This window comes from Lepidochelys kempii, chromosome 20, assembly GCF_965140285.1.
Source record: "Lepidochelys kempii isolate rLepKem1 chromosome 20, rLepKem1.hap1, whole genome shotgun sequence".
Lineage (NCBI taxonomy): Eukaryota > Metazoa > Chordata > Testudines > Cheloniidae > Lepidochelys > Lepidochelys kempii.
Genome location: NC_136399.1, coordinates 20,751,961 through 20,771,980, shown reverse-complemented (window position 1 = coordinate 20,771,980; position 20,020 = coordinate 20,751,961). Strand labels below are relative to the sequence as shown.

General features: G+C 54.9%; 1 protein-coding gene across 4 annotated transcripts; it reads left to right on the top strand.

Annotated features, from left to right (window-relative positions):
- The first annotated feature begins 30 nt into the window (after nt 1-30).
- SMUG1 (single-strand-selective monofunctional uracil-DNA glycosylase 1) lies at nt 31-19,312 on the top strand. Of its 4 annotated transcripts, none has more exons than XM_073318474.2 (3): nt 31-85; nt 10,603-10,838; nt 16,501-19,312. In XM_073318474.2, the coding sequence occupies exons 1-3, from the start codon at nt 37-39 to the stop codon at nt 17,026-17,028; spliced, it is 813 nt and encodes a 270-aa protein (XP_073174575.1). In that variant the 5' UTR covers nt 31-36; the 3' UTR covers nt 17,029-19,312. The 4 variants fall into 4 exon arrangements, with proteins under 4 accessions (XP_073174575.1, XP_073174573.1, XP_073174576.1 ...); XM_073318472.2 differs by having other exon boundaries at nt 10,603-10,889; XM_073318475.2 differs by having other exon boundaries at nt 37-81; nt 10,603-10,889.
- Nucleotides 19,313-20,020: the final 708 nt, after the last annotated feature.

Below are 20,020 nucleotides of genomic sequence, written 5' to 3'. Positions count from 1 at the left end.
AAGGACTACAACTCCCAGAGACCATGGCGAGGGCACATGGGAAGCTGGTCACTAAGGGGGAGATCCCTGAGCTTGGAGGAGGCAGGTAAGGGGCGGGCGAGGGGGGGCGGCGCTGAGCCCTGGGGCCTGTAGGGTGAGGCAGGAGGGAAGAGCTGGATGCTGCCCCGGGGGGTGGGGGTGGGGGTGAAGAAAGGGAGGTGGGGGAAAGAGAATGCAGCTCCCCCTTTGTCTGCCTTCTCCCCCCCTGCTATGGGGGGGCTGGGAGGGGGAGTGAAGGGGGGGAGCAAAGACGGGGGGACCTGGGGGAGTGAAGAAGGGGGAGAGAAGGGGGCTGGGAGGGGGAGCGAAGAAGGAGGAAGTGGAGGGGGGAGCTGGGGAGGGGGCTGGGAGGGGGAATGAAGGAGGAAGCCGTGGGGGTGCTGGGAGGGGGAGTGAAGATGGGGTAGAGAAGGGGGTGCTTGGAGGGGGAGTGAAGAAGGAGGAAGCGGAGGGGGGAGTTGGGAGACAGAAGCTGGGAGGGGGAATTAAGAAGGGGAGAGAAGAGAGGAAGTTTGTTTTCTCCCCCCCCCCCCCTTCAGTGGGGAGGTGGAGCACCCTCTCTGGCACAGCTCTCTGGAGCTGCCCCTCCCTGAGTGTGATGCCCTGGCCTAGCTTGCGGCCTGGGCCAGGCTCCTTGATGTGACTCACCCTGCTCCCCTCCCGCAAGTCATCCCTGTCTGCATCATTCCGTTTCTCATGGCGTGAACCCAGCATGCTCGGCTTTATCAGCAGCACAGAAATCTGGGGGCAGCAAATGGGCAGGAGACCAACGCGCAAAGTGACCTGCAGATAATAGGGGGGCAAATTCAGCCTTGAGCCCCGCCCCTGTGGAGCGGGCAGACACACCACAGATACAAAGGAATGGGGGTTTCATGAGCCCCGACAGCCACACTGCTCCATTAAGATGAGTTTCTCTTCCTTTTGGCTGCTTGGCCCTGCCCTAGTAGTTTTATATACATAACCAAGTCTCAATCGCTGCACGGACAGCGTGGGATCAGAACCAGAAAGCCTCTCCAAGAGTCTTGAGGAGGGATCCCTGGCATGGAAAAATTTGAGAATTGCCCTACTATGCTCAGCCCAATTCAGTGGGGCCGAGCCAGTGGTACCATCTCTGATTGTTCCGGTGGACACATTGCTAAGTTGACAAGGCCTTGGGCTATTTCCAGGCAGCAAAAAATCAAGATTGTGCTGGGGTTAGAGCGGGGGATTTGGCACCAGACAACCTGGCTTCCACCGGTTGTGCCTCTGGCTGGCTGTGTGACCTTCGGCAAGACGGTTAGGTCTGTGTTTTTGAAATTGGCTGCTGATTTTGGATGCCCAGATTGTGACACCTTGGGCCTGCTCTTTGAGAAGAGTGGAGAGCCCACAGCTCCTGTGGATTTCAGCTGAGCCTTTGGCTGCTTAGCCCCTTGTGGTGTAAAATTGGGCACCTGAAATCAAGGGTCTTTGTTTAAAATGTTGGCCATCTGTGAAAGGGAAGCAAAGACTGCACCATAGCTGGGCCAACGGATATAGTTTGACGGGTGAGTATTTTCACAGATAGAAAGTGCCGCATTTGGTTCTCTGTGATAGGACGTGATTTGCATGGATGAAAATGTTCATGAGTCCCAAATGTTTCCCCAATTTTAGCTCTGCTACAGATGGAATTTACAAGATCTTTCCATCTCTGTTCCCTTTGTACAAAACGACCCGTGCTGGTTGGGATTCATCCGTGCAGTGTCTAGATTGGCTAGAGGTGGTGCCCTAGAGCAACTCGGGGTTCTTCCCCTGCAGCGCTTGGGACAGGGAGTAAGAGGTCAGGACTGGGTATTGAATTAGAATCTCTAGTGTGTTGCGGTAGGGACTAGCAGAGAATTAAGGGTGGATTTGAACCCAGGGCTGGAAAAGGGATCCAGAGGAGGCCTGCTGCGGATCCAGGCAGCTCCCACTCCTCTCCATCCCAGCAGCGAGAGTGCAGACACACGCCAAACCATGTTCCCTCTCAGCCTTAGGCCTGCTGATCCAGCTGCCGTTACAGGGTCTCCATGACAGGCCCTCAGACATTCCACACTTCGGTGTCGGCCTTGCCCCAGGATGAGGACACACATAATGTAGGCCCTGAAGGCTCTGTGCGTGCCCCCGGCCCCTTCCCTGCCCCCATTTTACTGGTGAAGACCTGGTGTAGTGAGCAGAGCATCCCATTCCACCTACATAGGGGGCTGTAGGATGATGCCAAGGACCCAGGCAAAATGGGGTGTGATGCCATTGACTTAGGGGTGGTGGTGCCGTCTGATGCCTTTTGTGATATTGGAGCTCCCAATGGTAGGCAACAGTCTGGCTTTAGCCAGGAGTTCGGTTGGGGGGCAGTTTTTACACTCCTCCCTGCTTGCCCCTATGCCTAGGGAATCTTCTTTTCATCTATGCTCCCCAGACCCCTGACAGAGGGGAACTTCATCTTCATAGCCCATTAGCAGGGGGTCAAGGACCCAAGGAAGGAGCCCTTTAGTGCTCCTTGTGCTGATGGGGTTTGCGATGTGGCTTCCTGTCCCCCCAAGGAACTGAACCAGCAGCTGCCCCGTCACTCCCCACTGAGCAGCACTCCCATGGTTGTGTCATTGTGGGCCCTGCCTGGGTTTGCACCAGTGACCTGGAGATGAAAGGTTCAGGGACCCATTCCCAGTGCACTTTGTTGGTTTGAGTGGTGCCCCTGTCAGATGTTTAAGGCTGGCCCATCAAGTAATCTGATCTGCTGGTAGTGACCCCTCTGGGCCTGTTTTGCAATCTAGGCCAGGTCAGAGGAGCTGCATTGCAGCCGATGTCAACAGCCCTTAGGCCTTGGACAAACTAGTTTTGCAAAGACTAAGCAGGGCAGAGGCCAGCTGCCTCAGGGGTTGGGGCCTTTGGCAGCTAGGTCAACAGTTCAGATCAGTCCTGTTGAGATGAAGAGCTGTTAGCACTGAATGATGGTGAGTTTGGTAGGTCTCAACATTATTTGTATTATAGTAGCATGTAGACCACCCATCTATGTTCCCCATTATGCTGGAGGCTGCACGGATCCATGGTGAGATATCACTGCCCCAAAGAGCTCCTAGCCTATGGGCACAGAGAAAGGAAGGGACTGGACCTAAGTTGGTGGCATAGCTGGGAATAGAACCCAGGTGTCCTGGATCCCTGGGCAGTGCCCTGCTCTTGGGCCATGCTACCTCAGCCTAGCTTCACTAGACAGATGTACAAGGCATAAAACCCATCATGAAACTTGTCCCCAGTTGGGCAGTCCCAGCAGAGCGGCCTTGGCTGGATGGGCCATGGAGACTCAGCCCCCATCCCAGCTGAGATGTGGGAGGGGATTCTGCACTTGTTGCCTTGGCCTGGGTGTTTGGGGGAAGCAGATTCCAGGGGTTATTTGCTGACACCCTATTTTGCACTCTGTAACATGAGCATCCAACCTAGGAGTGCTTTGCCGGCTCAACCAATTAGGGAAGCCGAACCACACCATGTGATTTGGCTGATCAATCGTAGTCAAACTAGTCCAGCTAGAATATTGAGGGATGGGCTTGCAGGGGACCAGGTGGCACTAAGGAAAATCCAGTTATTTGGAGGAAGCTTTGATTGGCTGGCAGCTGCAGGGAACGAGGCAGAGTTATTCATTGCAACCTATTTGCTCAGCTGCAATCTGAGGATGGGGAAGGGGGGCTGACCTAGCTGTACCTGCTTTGTGAATATCTGGGCAACTTCATTCTCCCGCTGTGTCCATCGGGCCCCTAAATTCACTCAGATGGGGAAGTGAGCATGCAATTTAGTGACGAAAGCAGAGGACTGGGAGTCAGGACTCCTGGGTTCTAACCCTGGCTGCGGCAGGGGAATGAGGTCTAGTGGGTGGGCGGGCTGGCTGGGAGTCGGGTAAAGATCCAGTTAATGGATTTTCCACAATGATGTAGCTCAGGTGCGAGCCAGCACCTGGGAGCCACCGATTTAGGAGAGGTGGCCTGAGCTTTCTGTAGTGTGGCTACTTTTCTGATTTATTTATTGCTGTAGCACCTGGGAGCCCCAGTCACATGCCGGGAGCCCCAGTCACGGGCCAGGACCCCCTGCACTAGGCGCTGTGCAAACAGAACAATAAAATGTTCTCTGCCCCAAGGAGCTGCCCATCTGAGTAGTAGGCAAGAGTCACCAAGTGCAGATGGACGGGGATCCCACAGAAGGAAATAGCGAGACTCTCATGCACTGCTCATCCTGTGATAGGATCCGAAAGCTGCATGCAGGAATTAGTGGGTGAGATTGGCTGATGCTACAGAGGAGGGTAGAGTTTCAGGCCAGAAGGGTCCATTAGAGCCTCTCTGTCACAGGCCATTCAATGTCACCAGTGACTCCTGTTTTGAGCCCAATGGCAATAGGTAGATGAAACCATTTTTGCCCTCAGGGGATGTGTGGCCATGAAAGTGCGGGGCACTTGGCCAAGCTGCGACGTTCGCTGCCGTGTGGCAGTGTCCACCCGGGACGTTCCTGTGTGGCAAGCTGGGGCCCTGGAGATTCACACCCTGGCTGGCCGTGCAGTAACTCACCCAAGTAGACAGATCCTAAATCCTTGTGCACCACAGGCAGAGAACGGGAGAGACTGAAATGCCACTGATGCCTGAGGCCCCTGTAGTGGCAGGGAGCTGATTTGGTGGGATATGCCCAGGTGATCCCAACAGGTGAGCCATGCCCCATGCTGCAAAGCAAGGCGAACCCCCCCCCCCAAGGTCCCAACCAATCTGAGCAGGGGTGGGTGGGAATTCCTTCTTGACACCCCATCAATAATGGTCCCTTCTGGCCTTCAAATCTATGACCCAAATGGGTGGGAGCTTCCTCCGCCACTGGACAGCAGAAATAATGTCCTGTACCCAAACCATGTGACTTAGCTGACCAGTGGTAACAAAGTCAGCCCAACTGGAATATTGTGGGACAGGGGCTTGCAGGGAACTGGGAGGGACTAAGGAAAATCTAGTCTTTGGAGGAAGCTGGGACTGGCTGTCTCGAGAGTCTCCAAAGCCCGTCAAATCTAGACCATCCCCATCCCCTGCTGGGGAAGTGGCTTGTGACTGATGCTCTGTGGGGAACCTGTTCCGCTAACCTTGTGTCCCATCCCCTTCCTATGTTAGAAGTTGAAGGCATCCCCTTTTCCAGCAGGTGGGATGGTGCTAATGCATCGTCTAGGAGCATGGCATTCCTAGGTGGTTTTCATCTGGGGCAGATGGCTTTATACCCTGCGCAACTGGCAAGGATATTACATTTCAGTGCAAGCAGAGCGTTTGATGATGGGACAACCCCTTCCCCCCTGCACTGAGGGTTTGAGGTTCTCCGGATTAGGAGGAGGTCGGGTGGCAGGATACCCCCATGAGGGCAGAATCAATTCTTTGCTCTGTTTTTTGAGCTCATGATTAATGATATTACCCAGACTGAGATCAGGGCCCTGCTGTGCTTGGGTGCTGGACAGATACAGAGACAGTTCCTGTCCCAAAGACCTCACAGTCTAAATAGACCAGAGATGTGAGGAGAAACCGAGGCCCAGCTCGAGGAGGTGACTTTACCACAGTAACACAGCAGGTCAGTAGCAGAGCCGGGAACAGAACCCAGCTGTCCTAAGACCCAGGCCAGTGCAGCCACTGCACCCATTGCTGCTCGATCACTTATTAATAACAGCAACGAATTCTGTGCGCTTATAGGACAGCACATTTTCATCCCTTGACCTCAAAGTGTGTTACAAAGGAAGGTCCATGGTCATTATCCCTATTTTACTGGTGGGGAAACTGAGGCGCAGATTGAGGAAGTGACTTACTCACAATTGCACAGAGAATCAGTGTTGGGGTCAGAATAGTGCCCAGTCTCCTGCTCTTACTGGCAGACACCACCTCCCCTCTGTGAGCTGGGCATAGAACCTAGAAGCCCTAACACTCAGCCCCCCTGCTTTACCCACTAGACACTACTGCCCTCACGGAGCCAGGGATCGAACCCAGGAGTTCTGCTGGATCACACTTTTCCAGCAAATTGTTTCTCCTCCCAGTGGACAACACAAATGTTTTGAACAGGAGAGTCACGAATGTCCCATTCGCAAACACCCTGCTCTCTGCAACAGGCCATCATCGGGGGGTAAAATCAGTGATGCTTTTGGCCTTCCTATTTTGCCACATGCCCGGTGCTTGGCCAGATGCTGGTGAGGAACATGTACTCCACAGTCTAGGCGCTCTCTAGGCTGGGGTGTGGCTCCCACTCCAACAACCGGCATAGCTGCACCAGTGCAGTTTGCTCTGGGAGAGCTCATGCCTGCTTCGGGGTCAGCTGCATCAGGCCGAGTGCCTTCGCCTGTCTGCCCCAGGGCTGGAGTGGTCTAAGCCCTAGTCAGCTGAATTTGGCACTCTTCAGGGGTGACTTGATCCCAGTCGACAGGGGATCCAGGTCTAGCAGGCAAATGTCTAACACAGGGGTGGGCAAACTTTTTGGTTTAGCAGGGCCACATCGGAGTTGTGAAACTCTATGGAGGGCTGGGTAGGGAAGGCTGTGCCTCCCCAAACAGCCTGGCCCCCTGCCCCCTATCTGCCCCCTCCCACTGACCACCCCCCTCAGAACTCCCGACCTATCCAACCCCCCTGCTCCTTATCCCCTGACCGCCCCCTCCCGGGACCCCCCCAACTGCTCCCCCCAGAACCTCCCCATCCAACCCCACTGCTCCCTGTCCCCTGACTGCCCTGACCCCTGTCCAACCCCCGCTCCCTGACAGGCCCTCTGGAACTCCAATGCCTATCTCACCCCCCCTGCTCCCTGTCCCCTGACTGCCCCCCAGAACCTCCTGCCCCTTATCCAACCTGCTGCTCGGAGCGGCAGTACTAGCAGCCGGGAGCCAGCCATGCTGCCTGCTTGGCGGCATGGCTGCAGGGGAGGGGCTGGGGGCTAGCCTCCCTGCCTTAGGTAGGTGCTCAAAGGCCTGGCAGGACGGTCCCGTGGGCTGTAGTTTGCCCATCTCTGGTCTAACAAGACCCAGTGATGGAAGTTGAAGCTGGATACATTGAGACTGGAACTAAGGTGCATGTTATTAGCAGTGAGGGTAATTAACCATCAAAGCGATTTACCAAGGGGCGTGGTGGGTTCTCCATCACCGGCAATTTCTAAATCAAGGTTGGACGTTGTTCTAAAAGATCCGCTCTAGTTCTAACAGGAATGATTGTGGGGAAGTTCAGTGGCCTCTGTTATGCAGAGGTCAGGCTAGAGGATCATTGGCCCTTCCGGTCTTGGGATCTATGAAAAATATTCCTGAATCAGAGCTTAAACCCTGACTAACTCTTGTTTGCAGACTGCTTAGAAATCCTCAAGTGGAAGAGGGGGTGGAAAACAACCTACTATTGTGGGGGTGTTGTGTCAGTCTCTTTGGAAGCATCACCTGTTGGCCCTGCTTCAGGTAGGATGGAGGACCAGCTGAGATCTCCTGGGACACAGCATCCGGTCCCTGCTGTCTCAGCAACCCCATCAGATAAGCCCATTCAGAAATTTAGCAAGCTCCCTCTTCACACTAGTTAGGTCCTTTGCCCCCCACTGTCCTAAGGAGACTGGTCCTGAACTGCCCTCCTTTGATGGTTAGTTCTCTGGCCTGTACTATACAGGAGGTCAGATGAGGTGATCACAGTGGTCCCTTCTGGCCTTAGAATCTCTGGATCTGGGAACAAAGCCGCCTCGTTTCCACCAGTTTGATGAAAGGGGTTGAAAATGTTATTACAATCTAAGCAAAGAAAATTTCATTCCGCCCCCCACACTTCCTGACGGTTCAAGATCAAGTATTGTCTCTCCATGGCTCGAAACGCACACAAAGCATCAGTTATACAGGCCTAGCATTGTTTGCATTGATCCATTTTTTACTCTGAAAGTAAACGTGCTCATTTTTGATTCCGTTAAGGGGCTGCCGCACTGCAAAGGCTGAGAAATGCTGGCCTAGTGGCTGGGACAGTGGATTAGGGATCAGCAGACCTGCGTGCTCTGGGGTTGCCAGGCATATGGTTTTCGAAAAGGGACCCTGTAGGCTCCAGTCAGCACAGCTGGCCGGGCCGCTAAAAGTCTGGCTGGCCACAGCGGCCGGCTCTGTGCGGCTCCCAGAAGCGGCTGGCGTGTCCCTCCAGCTCCTAGATGGAGGGGCAGCCAGGGGGGCGCCATGTGGTGCTCCTGCCTGCAGTCCAGGCACCACCCTGAGCACTGGCTCCGCAGCTCCCATTGGCTGGGAACCATGGCCAATGGGAACTGTGGGGGAGGCCCCTGCGAATGGGGGCAGTGCATGGGGGGCCCCCTGGTCACCTCTGCGCCTAGGAGCTAGAGGGACATGTCACTGCTTCCTGGGAGCTGCCTTAGGTAGGTGCTGCCCAGAGCCCACACCCCGAATGCCCTCCGTGCCTTAGCCCTGAGACCTCTCCGACACCCAAACTCCCTTCCAGAGCCTGCACCCCCTCCCTCAGGGCTCAACCCCCAGCCCTGGGCCCCCTCCTGCACTCCAAACCCCTCGGCCCCAGCCTGGAACCCAAACCCTTCATCCCTGGCCCCACCCCAGAGCCTGCACCCTCAGCCCAGAGCCCCCTCCCACACTCCAAACCCCTCAGCCCCAACCTGGAACTCCCTCCTGCACCCCAAGCCCCTCAGTCCCACCCCACAGCCCTAGCCGGAGCTCTCAGACCCTCCTGCACCCCTGCCCCAGCCTGGTGAAAATGAGTGAATGAGCGAGAGTGGGAGAGAGCGAGCGATGGAGGGAGAGGGCAGGGGCGGGGCCTTAGAGAAGGGGCAGGGCAAGGATGTTCAGTTTTCTGCAATCAGAAAGTTGGCAACCCTAAGCTCGGCCTGCTTGCTGATTGTGGGCAATTCACTTCCCCTGTCTGTGCTTAGTTTCTCCTGCTGTCCCTTGTCTGTTTAAACTGAAAGCTCTCTGGTTGGGGATTGTCTTTTTGTTCTCTGTTTGGATAGCTCCCAGCACATTCATCTGATGGGCTCCTAGGTGCTATTGTAATACACCTAATAAACGTACAGCGCCTAGCACAGTGTGGTCCTGGCCTAGATGCTGTCATAATGCACCTAAATATATTGTACAGTACCTAACATAATGGGGTCCTGGCTCATAACTGGGGCTCTGAGATGCTACTGTAATACACCTAATAAATATTGTACAGTGCCTAGAGCACAGGGGTCCTGGCCCATGACTGAGGCTCCCAGGCGCGGCTGTAATACACATAATAATAATAATAATAATAATGGGGTCCTGATCTTTGTTGTGTGCTACCGTAATTGAGTGATAATGCTCCTTGCAAGCGCCTGATGGTTGGGCTCTTGGAAGGTTAATTTTCTCCTCCCTCACGTGCGGAAGTGCGAATCTGGGTTTTGTAGGTTGTGTGTGTGTGTGTTTAATCACAGCACAAAGCATTTATAGATTATTTACAGTAATGGTTTGTATCTGAGCGAATGCTTTACTAATTACAGTAATAAAAAAGGCTATAAAAAGCACATTCCCCGTGGAGGGATCTATGTGGAGGCCTTTCTTGGTTCACTTGTAACCAGGGCTACAATGAAATCACTCATCTGAGTTACAGCACAGAAAGAATTCTGGTACAAAATAGGCTGCCTGGGGACGTAGGATTGGGATACGAGGCCTTTCTCCTCTAGGGGGCGACGGCTCCGATCTGGCCCCAGAGTGGGGGGACTGGCTGGTTCAGAGGAAATGGGGTAATGGGATATGGAGCCTATTTCCTCTAGGGGGCACCAGTTCCAATCTGGCCCCAGGCTGCTGGTGGGGGGCGGAGGGATGGCTTGGGAGATCAGGGAATGGAATATGGGGCTTTTTTCCTCGGGGCACGGGGGAAGAGGATGGACTGGTTGTGTTCCAGATGCAGGGTTGGGGGATTGACTAGCTCAAGGGGGTGGGTAATGGGATATGGGGCCTTTCCTGTTGGGAATACTGGCTCCTATCTGCCTCAGGGTCAAGGGACTGGTTGGTTTAGGAGAGACTGGGGAATGGGATATGGGGCCTTTCACCTGTAGGGTCCCCAGTTCCAATCCAGGTCATTGGCATCAGATGCTCGAGGGTGCTCAGTATAGAGCACATGTTAAAATCTGGCCCAGGTCAGGACCCGGCTGGCTCAAGGGGACGGTGCTGCCTTTCACCTTGAGGTTGTAGGTTTGAATCAGGTTCCTGGCCAGGAGGACTGGGTAGCTTGGGCTGGAGTCTTTGACCCTGAGGGCGCCAGCTCCCATCTGCCTGCGTCAGCGGGGATGACCCATCCACAGCGGCCTCTGTCAGGCAAGTTTGCTTGGTCTTGTGCTGACTCGGAGTGGGACCAAGCTGTGCGTGTGCCCAAAGCTGCCACTATAGCTGGTCCTCTGTTGGCAACCCCAGCAATGACCCAGCTCCCCTCTTCACCCTGGCAGCAGGCGCTTGGAGCTGTACAAGCCCTGTGGATAAGCAAGGGGTTGGGGAGGGAATCTGTTCCCCCACAAGGGATCTTGAAAATGGCCCCCAAACGTCACACGTCTCCCCCACCTCTCCTGCCGGGTGGTTCTTACTAGCTAGTGTTTGTTTGGCAGGAGATGGCAGCATGATGGAGCAGCTGCATGTGCCCCTCGGTGCCACCGCTGTGGGTCCGGCCTTCCCCCAGGGGGATGTCCTGGCCACCCAGTTCCTGGAGGCCGAGCTGGAGCAGAATGTGCGTCTCAGGGAGCTCTCCTTCCTCGACCCCGTCCGCTACATCTACAACCCTCTGGAATACGCCTGGGAGCCCCACGAGGACTACGTGAGGAGATATTGCCGTTCCCCCAAAGAGGTGCTTTTCCTCGGCATGAACCCCGGCCCCTTCGGGATGGCACAGACCGGGGTAAGGCAGCCTGCCCCACAGGGTGCACCTGGGCAAGGGGGGCGAACGGGAAGGTGAGGATTGGGAGCAACGACTGTGGGCAACGTCCCAGCCCCATTGGGCATTTGCCCCTTGATTTCAGTGGGGCCAGGATCTCGCCCCGGGTTGTTATGGGCCCTAGAGCCCCTTAAGGCTTTAGGCAAGACCAGTCTCTCCACATTCAAACTGGAATCTTGTGGGCAGGGGGAGAATTGGGACGTGTCTTGAGTTGCATGGTGGGTGCATTGGAAGTGCCCATGAGATGCTCCTGTACCTACTGACCACAGCCAGTGTTGGGTGATTGCTCGGGGGGGGGGGGGGGGGGATGAGACCTCGCACATTTGCACCAATGGGCCAGATCCCCAGTGGGTCTCAATCGGCCATAGCTCCATGGAAATCAATGGGGCCAGACCCCCACGAGTGTCAATCAGCCGTAGCTCCATGGAGTCAAATAACATTAGTATGTGCATTATAGCAGAGCCTAGAAGCCCCAACCAAGATCTGGATGTACGCCCGGTGCTGCGCGTACGCATAACGGGAGGCCGTCCCTGCTCCATGGAGCTCATGATCTACATATATAAAGAGCGGGAGGGGAAACTGAGGCATGGAGGGGGACTTGCCCAAGGTCACATGGCAGAGCTGGGAATAGAACCCAGGTGTCCTGGTCAGGTGCTGTACCCTTTGGACCATGACACATTTTGACGATATACCTCTAGTCCCACACTGGGATAGCCCGGAGCAGTAGCCCAGAAGCTTGCTTTGTTCAGTGGCTGCAGCTGGGAGCCGTGAGCCGCTTGATTGATACGATGCAGCTGGTTAATATTAATGGCATTAATTCGGGGAGTAATTAGGCGCCTGCACTGCAGCAGGATCTCCCGCTCGTTAATGCTCATCTGCCCAAAGAGCTGCAGCTCCCTCAAGTGTTGCTTGTATAGCAGGCTCTAACATCCTGGTTCCCTGTGCCCAGGCGGGACCAGTGTTCCCTGCCGCCTCCCCTAATGTTTGACTGGTCGGGGGCCGTGCAGATCCACTCCTGCTTTGATGCCATGCCAGGAAGCGGAGGCCACATTTCAGAGCAGAGTGGAAAGCTGCTGTCAGAGTCCAGGGCTTGCGAAGATATTGCAAAGCGCGAGTGCATGCAGTTTCTGGTCTAAAGAGCTCTCAATCTAAATGCAGCCACCTCTGGGGTGGGATGCAGCAGCTGTTTAACAGCAGCACTTTAGGAAAGGAAGTGAAGAAGGACCCTTTGTCCATACGAAGCTGCAGGGAGGGATTTTAAGGTAACAAGAATAATGGAGTTTGACCAGGAAAACCATGTCTCAGGAGCATCATGGGTAACACCTTAGCCCTGCTGTCACCCAGGGGTCTGTCCAGCCAGCTCCCTCCCAGTCCCAGCTCTAGGGCCTGATCCGGCCTGTATGACACTCAGGATCTCAGTGGGTATTTAAATAGAAGGGTGGCCAGTTTATCCAAGTGACTGGCAGAGGGGGAGAGGCAGCACCCTGTGACTACTTCCTCCCCCCCACCCACTTACCCATAGTTGAATCCATTTGCAGAGGGCCAGAAAATGGGAGAGGAGCCCATGTCTCGCTCACTGGATGATGTGAGGGGACGGGAGAGCAAGATGGAGACCCCCTCCCCAGAGCCTCTTCTCCCCTCCCGGTGCCTGACAGCTGCTCCATCACTGATCCCCTCTGACAGCCCCTGGTCCTGGGGTCAGAGGTCAAAGGATCACCTAAACAAATCATTCAATAATGCGCTTTAATTTATATTGGGGGGTTGGGGAGGGGGATGTCTCCCGCCAAGTTGCATTTGTCCAGCTGCTAATTGGCAGATCTGGCAAGCAGGGGTGAGGGGAGGCATTATCTTGACATTAGACCCAGGGGCAATCGATAGACTGGGGAGGGCGGGGGGGGGGTGTTTTGTGGGGGCTGCAGAGGGCGAGATTGGCTTCTCCTGAAATACGGTTACAGATCAGGGCAGCGCAGGGCCAGGACCGCGAGGGCCGCTGCGGCAGGACCCCAGCACTGGGAGAGGGTGGGACCCCATGGTATTTTGTATCAATTAAACTTGGGGGCGGGGGGGTTGACGAATAATGCAGCAGCCGGCTTCATTTGGCCGTGGTGTCTTTGTCCATGGTTCCTTTCTGGGGGCCAGCAGGGTTGGGAGTCTGTGGGTGGTGGCAGCAGATCTGTAGCCAGGGTGAGTGCTGGGGACTGTGGGTTAGGATCCTTCCACCCCCTTGTGATGCCATTGCCCCTGTCTATTGCACTCAGCCCTTGTTCCCAGCTTTCCCAATCCCCCTTCTGCCTCCAGAAACCACATCTGGGCATCTTCCCTCGACTCCATCTTCTTCCCTTCCGATCCCCTGCCATGCTAGCCCCTCCCCGGTGTGGCTTCCCCTGTCCGGCTCTCGGGGCAGCCTCCTTTTAACAAGGAGTCTGTGTGCACTTCAGGGGTGAGGAAGCATGGCACAGTGGTTAGGACACCAGATAGATAGCAACTCTCATGCTCCAGGGAGAAGGCTGGTTGTAGGAGTCAGGAAGGTTTTGTTTTTCCTACCACGCCAGGGCCAGATCCACAGCTCCCAGTGTGATGCTCCTACCCAGATCCTCCAAAGAGCTCAGCTCCTGACATGCCGCGTACTTGAAGATCTCGCACTTGTTAGCTCTGGGCCTCCCCCGGGGGCCAACTCGGGGTCAGATCCCGTACTGTCCGCCCCAGTCTCCTCCTTCCCCTTCCTCCACCCAACGTAGATGCTTCCAGCCTTTGTGCTCCTTCTCTGCTCCCTTTCCAAATAACCTCCATCCCATGGGCTGTGTGTGTGTGTGTGTCAGGGAGCAGAGCCACCATGCCCCTCGCGGGTGACCAGATGGCAGTGGGCTGAGTGCAGCCTCTGACCTCCAGGGTGCAGGTCTGGCCTGGTGGCCCGTGTGAAATGAACTGAGGGCCGAGGTGGCTGCACCATCTAATGCACCATGCTAGTGGGCACTGACTGGCCGCCTCCTTGCCCATCTCAGCAGAGTCAAAGGTTGGACTGGGCTTTAACTGCCCTCCGGCCACAGGTGGACGGCAGCCGCAGCCCACGAATGGTGAGTCTGTGTGCGTAGCTTGCTCCGCTGCTATCTGAGCTGTGCACTCCAGCCCCCAGAGCTGGCTGCCTGGCGGCCACTAAATTCTCATTAAGGAGAAAATAACCAGGATCCTCTACAGAACCCTGCACCAGCAGAGACCAGCAAGTGCCTTGTATGGGGAAATTGTGGCCTCTTGTGTCTCCTCTCACACCCCCCCACACTCCGCTGCTCTGCTAACATAGCCCACCCAGTCTCTCTTCTCTGCAGCTGGGTCCCCGCTGACCCCCATCCTTCATGGCCTAGCATGTCACCCCTCAATGCGGGCGGCATGAGGGGGGAAGCTCTACGGCTCCAATATGGTAACAGTTCCCCCCGTTTCCCCTCTGATCTCTGCCTGCAAATCTCTCTCTTCCCCGCACTCATCTCCAGCCAGATGCAGCCTCTACAGGCTCTTTCCTGCCCCATTGGCCTGACGCTGATGGGCTGCTCCCTGCAGGGAGCCGGGTGCTCAGTCCCAACGGTCCTAAGGCAGCTTCTCTGTGTCAGGTCCCATCCAGCAGAGAGCATTTGGGTTCCTTTTGGGTGAGTGTATGGGGTGGGGGATATGATGGGGGGCGGGGGGTGGCATCTCTGCTGAGGCTGCTGGCAAGGGGGACCGGCTGGGATGGAGGCCCCTGGCAGTGGATTTTTAGAGTTCCAGTGGCTACAGATCCGCTGCCCCTCCCCACAACTCCCATCGGCCTGAGCAGCTGCAAATGAACCCGCCAGGATCTGGAGTGCGGCTCCCGGGTCCCGAGCTGCCTCCTCCTGGGACCCTGGACTGAATCCGAACCTGGTCGGGTCCCAGTGGTGGAATGCTCTGCATCCCAATGGCACTCCCCAGGCCGGCACAGCCCCTCCATGCCCCACTTCATTAGCCTTTCAGCTAGCTGCAAAGGGTCCAGGTTGTTGTTGGCCCCAGGTGACATAAGTTTGCTGGCAGCTGCCTGGGAGTCTCCACTTAAGAGCTCTTGAGGACTGGCACAGAGGGAGGCAGGGGGCTGCAGGTCAGGATTGAGTGGCATAGGCAGAATTGGGGGGAGCCCAAGGCTGGAATAGCATGAGGCTGTGGATTGGGATTGTGGGGCACCAGGAGAGTGGGGGCGGGAGGGAGGAAGCCCAGAGCTGGGGTAGCAGGAGGCTGCAGATTGGGATTGAGGGGCACTGGCAGAGCGGGGGGAGAGGTGGGGAAGCCCAGAGCTGGGGTAGCAGGGGGCTGCGGGTCAGGATTTAGGGGCATCGGTAGAGCTGAGTGTGATTCTCACTCTCTCCCCATCTGGCCCATCAGTAAACAGCCTGCATTATTATTTTGGGGGGTGGTCCTGGGGGAGGGTGCCCCTGGTGGTGAGGGGGTGGGGGGCTACCAGCAGATTGAGGTTCAGTGGGGAGAGATAAATCCTGCCCTGTGGGATTGACTCCTGTTACCTCCTTATTGGGAGTGGGGTAATTGTACCAAGTCTCCCCTCCCCAGTCCTGCTCTGGGGGCCTGCATGGGGGGCTCTCGGGCAAGTGGGGCACCCAGTCAGTCCCAGGCATTGGCCTGTGTCTGTGTTAGGACGGAGAAGGGTGAAGCAATGTCTCCTCCCTGCCCCTTTTGCGGTGGCATCAATTCTCTGTGGCTGTTGTACAGCGGGATCCTAATGCCAGCTTGTTAGAGATGGGGCCACTTCCTACCAGGGAGTGCTTCCTTCCTCTGCCTGGCTGCATAACTGGTGGTGGTGAGGGGGGGGAGGAGGGGCAGAGAAGAGCCCTGGCTGCTTGCTCAGGCCTGGCAGGGATGGCTCTGGGGATGGGACCATGCAGATCTTCCATGGGGGGCTGTTTGCTGGGGCAGAGGGTTTGCGGGTGGGGGCTTGGTTGTCTCTGCTTTTTCTGACCAAGTGGGTAAAGGGGAGAGGGGTTAGATAAAGGGGGCTGGGAGTCAGGGCTCCTGTGTTCAGTTCCCAGCTCTCAGAGGAGACTGGGGTCCGGTGGTTAGAGCAGGGGTGGGGAATTTTGAGCCAGGAATCCTGGGCTCCATTCCAAGGACTAGAATAAAATAAGTGTTGTTTTTAGACAATGTTTGTATAGCAGGAGTGGCCAGAGGCCCAGATCCAGAATGGGGACTCAACCATCCCAGCATGCTGGCCACTGCACAGACTGAGAGATAGCCCTCCCCAAAGAGCTTGCACTCTGAATAGACAAAGGGTGGGAGGGGAAACTGAGGCACAGAGCAGGGGGAATGATTTGCCCTAGGTTATCCAGCAGGCCAATGGCAGAGACGGGACCAGCACACAACTCTCCTAACGTGATGCTTTAGCCACTAGGCCACACTGCCTCCCATGGTGTCTACCTCCTTTGGCTTCCCTGGGGCTCTTGGCTTTAGCCCATCAATGGCTGTGGCTCCGGCTCCGTGGCTCCGGCTCCGTGGCTCCCCCGATGGAGGAGGTGGGGTTTTGCTGGTCAGGCTCCTCTCTGACCCTGCTCTTGTTCCCCCACAGGTGCCCTTTGGGGAGGTGCGCCACGTCCGGGAGTGGCTGCAGATCCGCGGGCAGGTGTCTAAGCCAGCCCAGGAGCACCCCAAGAGACCTGTCCTGGGGCTGGAGTGCCCTCAGACAGAGGTGAGCGGTGCCCGCTTCTGGGGCCTCTTCCGCTCACTGTGCCCTGAGCCTGAGGCCTTCTTCCGCCGCTGCTTCGTCCACAACCACTGCCCGCTGCTCTTCATGAGCCAGAGCGGCAAGAACCTGACGCCAGCCGACCTGCCGGCCGCCCAGCGTGAGCGCCTGCTGCAGGTCTGCGACGATGGGCTGGCCCAGGCCGTGCGCTTGCTCAGTGTTGCCATGGTGATCGGCGTGGGCCGCTTCGCCGAGCAGCGGGCCCGCAAGGCCCTGGCCTCGGCTGGCCTCCAGGTCCGGGTGGAAGGCCTGATGCACCCCTCGCCCCGCAACCCCCTGGCCAACAGGGGCTGGGAGGCCATTGCCAAGGCCAGGCTAGAGGAGCTGTGTGTCCTGCCCCTGCTGATGGGCTGAGCCTGGGGCAGGGAGGGCACCCCCTGCTGAAGACACTCACTGGGTCTCATTCATGGCTGATGCTCCTGGCCACCTAGGACATACAGTTCTATTGCCGTAGCCGCTGACTAACGGATAACAGGAGTCCTGTCCTGAAGGCTGGGGCTTCCTGCACCAACACTACCTCCCCATACCACCACCTGGGATCTTGTTACCCCACATCTACATCCCCCATAGAGGACTGCAGAGGGGTGGCCTTGGGTTCTGCTCTCAACTGGTGTCTGATGGAGACAAGGACTGTAGCCTTCAGATCCTCACAGGGTGGGGGTTTGGTTCAGGCCTGTCTTCAGTTCTGCCACCTGCTGTGGCTGGGACCAGTCCTGGTTGGAAGGGCAAGTCAGATCCTTCCACCCCCGCCTTGTTAGAAACCAGTTTGGTTCCCATGCCGCTCGGCCCCCTTAACACTGAGATGAGCTGGTGTTTGACATCAGGAGGCAGCTTGGAGTTCTGACCAATTTACACCAGCCCAGATCCACCCTCTGGTGTCCTGTTGTGATGGGATCCCTGGGGTACGACCTGAAACTGTGGGACTGCTGTGCCCCCTTAACCATGTTTTGCCAAACCCCTCCAGGGGCTGTTATCATTCAGCACCAGCATGCAGGGACACACTCAGCTAAGTTGCATGAATGGTCTCCAAGCCACTCCTGAACTATGCAGAGTGAAACACCAGCACATCTCCCAAGCCCTCAGCCTTGCACCCCAGAAATATACTGTTTTACACTGCTCAAGACCTATTCTTGAACCGTGCAAGCTCATTAATTAGTTTACCCCTTCGTCAAAGGATAGGGGACATTCACCAGCCTTTGTAATCTGAGCAGATTCCCCAAGCACTTTAGACAAACTCATTGCTAAGGATAAAATATTAAAATAAAATCTATCTTCCTATAGTTAATAAACTTGCGTGATTATCAGTGTTTAGGCCCAGAGGTCAAAGTGGGTTACATAAGAAATAAAAATAGACTTGCAGTATAAATTCTAACTTGAACAGACAAAGAAAGATTTACATCAAACAGTTTTTCTTACCCCCCTGGATGTTGCAGGTAGGTTACAGTTCTTAATACACAGGCTGGATCTCTCTGTCAGCCTGGGACAAGTCTCCTCAGTTCAAAGCCTTTGTCTTCCCAGCATTCTTATTTCTTTCAGTGTAGGTAGGGGAGGAGAGAGGACAAATGATGATGTCACTGTCCTTTTTTTAATACTTTCTTCCAGGTGCTAGAAAGATCCTTGCTGTGACATGGGGGTTAGGCAGCTCCCATTGGGTATGTGGCCTCTCTGAGGAGTCTCAGAGAGTGAATTCTTCTTGATGGCTCCATCAACACGTCTGGCTGGTCCTGATGTAAATCTGTCTTGTCAGTTGTTCCTTTGTTGCCGCTGAAAGGCCAGCAGTGGGCGTTTCCCACTTACCACGTATCTCAGTTGTGATGTTGCCCCCCGTAATGCTTTATGGAAATATGCTTATGAATGTATTTGTGACATAACAGGAATATGTTTTATGCTACATATTCCATGTAACGTATCTCTGCAAAGGTTATGATCTACTGAATATATTCATCCTATTTGTATGCATGTATCACTTTTATATTCGAAGTTATGCATATTGGTTGTGTACTTGTTTGATTTTAAGTAGCCTTAGTAAGGCATTTGGTCAGCTTCTTAAGAAAGGAATTTGCAAGTTAAGTGCCCAATCAAGAAACACTTAATGGACAATGGAACCTTGGAAGACCGCAATCTACATAAGAAGTCTACCTGGGGATGTTCAAAGTAGCATGTGAACAATGGCTGCCACCTGTAAAGTTCTGAGTCATGCATAGACATGTGACTTGCCTATGTGACTCCAAAACTCCAGCTTGCAGCTGGATTCTGCATAGGAGAGAGGAGTGGGTCTCCACCCACAAGACAGAGTCTATTTAAGCCCCTGGGAGACCCCTCCATTTTGTCTTCAGCTGGCTCAAGAGAGAGTCTCTTCACCCCCAAGTATACCTGAACGAAACTGGAACAAAGGACAGTAACTACAGGGGGTGTGAGTGATTGCTGGACCCAGACTAGAAGGAGACTAGTCTGTAAAAGAATCTTACTGGAACATCTCTGAAGGTGAGATTTCATCTGCAATCACTTTCCTACTGTATTAGGCTTAGACTTGCATGTTTTATTTTATTTTGCGTGGTAATACACTTTCTTCTGTCTGTTATTACATGGAACCACTTAAATCCTACTTTTTATATTTAATAAAATCACTTTTTACTTATTTATTAACCCAGAGTATGTATTAATACCTGGCGGGAGGAGGGGGGTGCAAACAGCTGTACATATGTCTCTATCAGTGTTATAGAAGGTGAACAATTTCTGAGTTTACCCTGTATAAGCTTTATACAGGGTAAAACGGATTTATTGGGGGTTTGGACCCCATTGGGAGCTGGGCATTTGGGTGTTGGAAACAGGAACACTTCTTAAGCTGTTTTCAGTTAAGCCTGCAGCTTTTGGGGGACGTTGTTCAGACCTGGGTCTATGTTTGTAGCAGGCTAGCGTGTCTGGCTCGAATGAGGCAGGGCACTGAAGTTCCAAGCTGGCTGGGAAAATGGGCTCAGAGGTAGTCTAGGCACATCAGTTGGCAGTTCCCAAGGGGTGTTCTGTGATCCAACCCGTCACATCAGTATTGATCATAGAGCAATACTTCACAACTTCCTATACAATGATCGTACATACAGTTCAGCATGGTAGTAATGTTCAGTGGCTTAAGACTCTTTAAGTGATACCTCACAAGACAGACTTTGTACCAAACATATAATCATATCACAGTGGTGAATATGGGTGTTCCAGGGTGCTACAGAGTGTCACACCTGTCCAGCACCCTCTTTTGACCTTGCCAGCCCAGCCCAGAATGTGGTCATGGCCTGACGTCCAGCACCAGACATGTGCTGATCATTGACTGGATGCCGAATCCAGTTTGGCACTT

Coding starts and splice junctions, on each gene's coding strand:
- SMUG1 (XM_073318472.2), top strand. CDS start 37: ATGGGAAGCTGGTCACTAAGGGGGAGATCCCTGAGCTTGGAGGAGGCA. Junction 86..10,602: donor CCTGAGCTTGGAGGAGGCAG/GTAAGGGGCGGG, acceptor TTTGTTTGGCAG/GAGATGGCAGCATGATGGAG. Junction 10,890..16,500: donor TCGGGATGGCACAGACCGGG/GTAAGGCAGCCT, acceptor GTTCCCCCACAG/GTGCCCTTTGGGGAGGTGCG.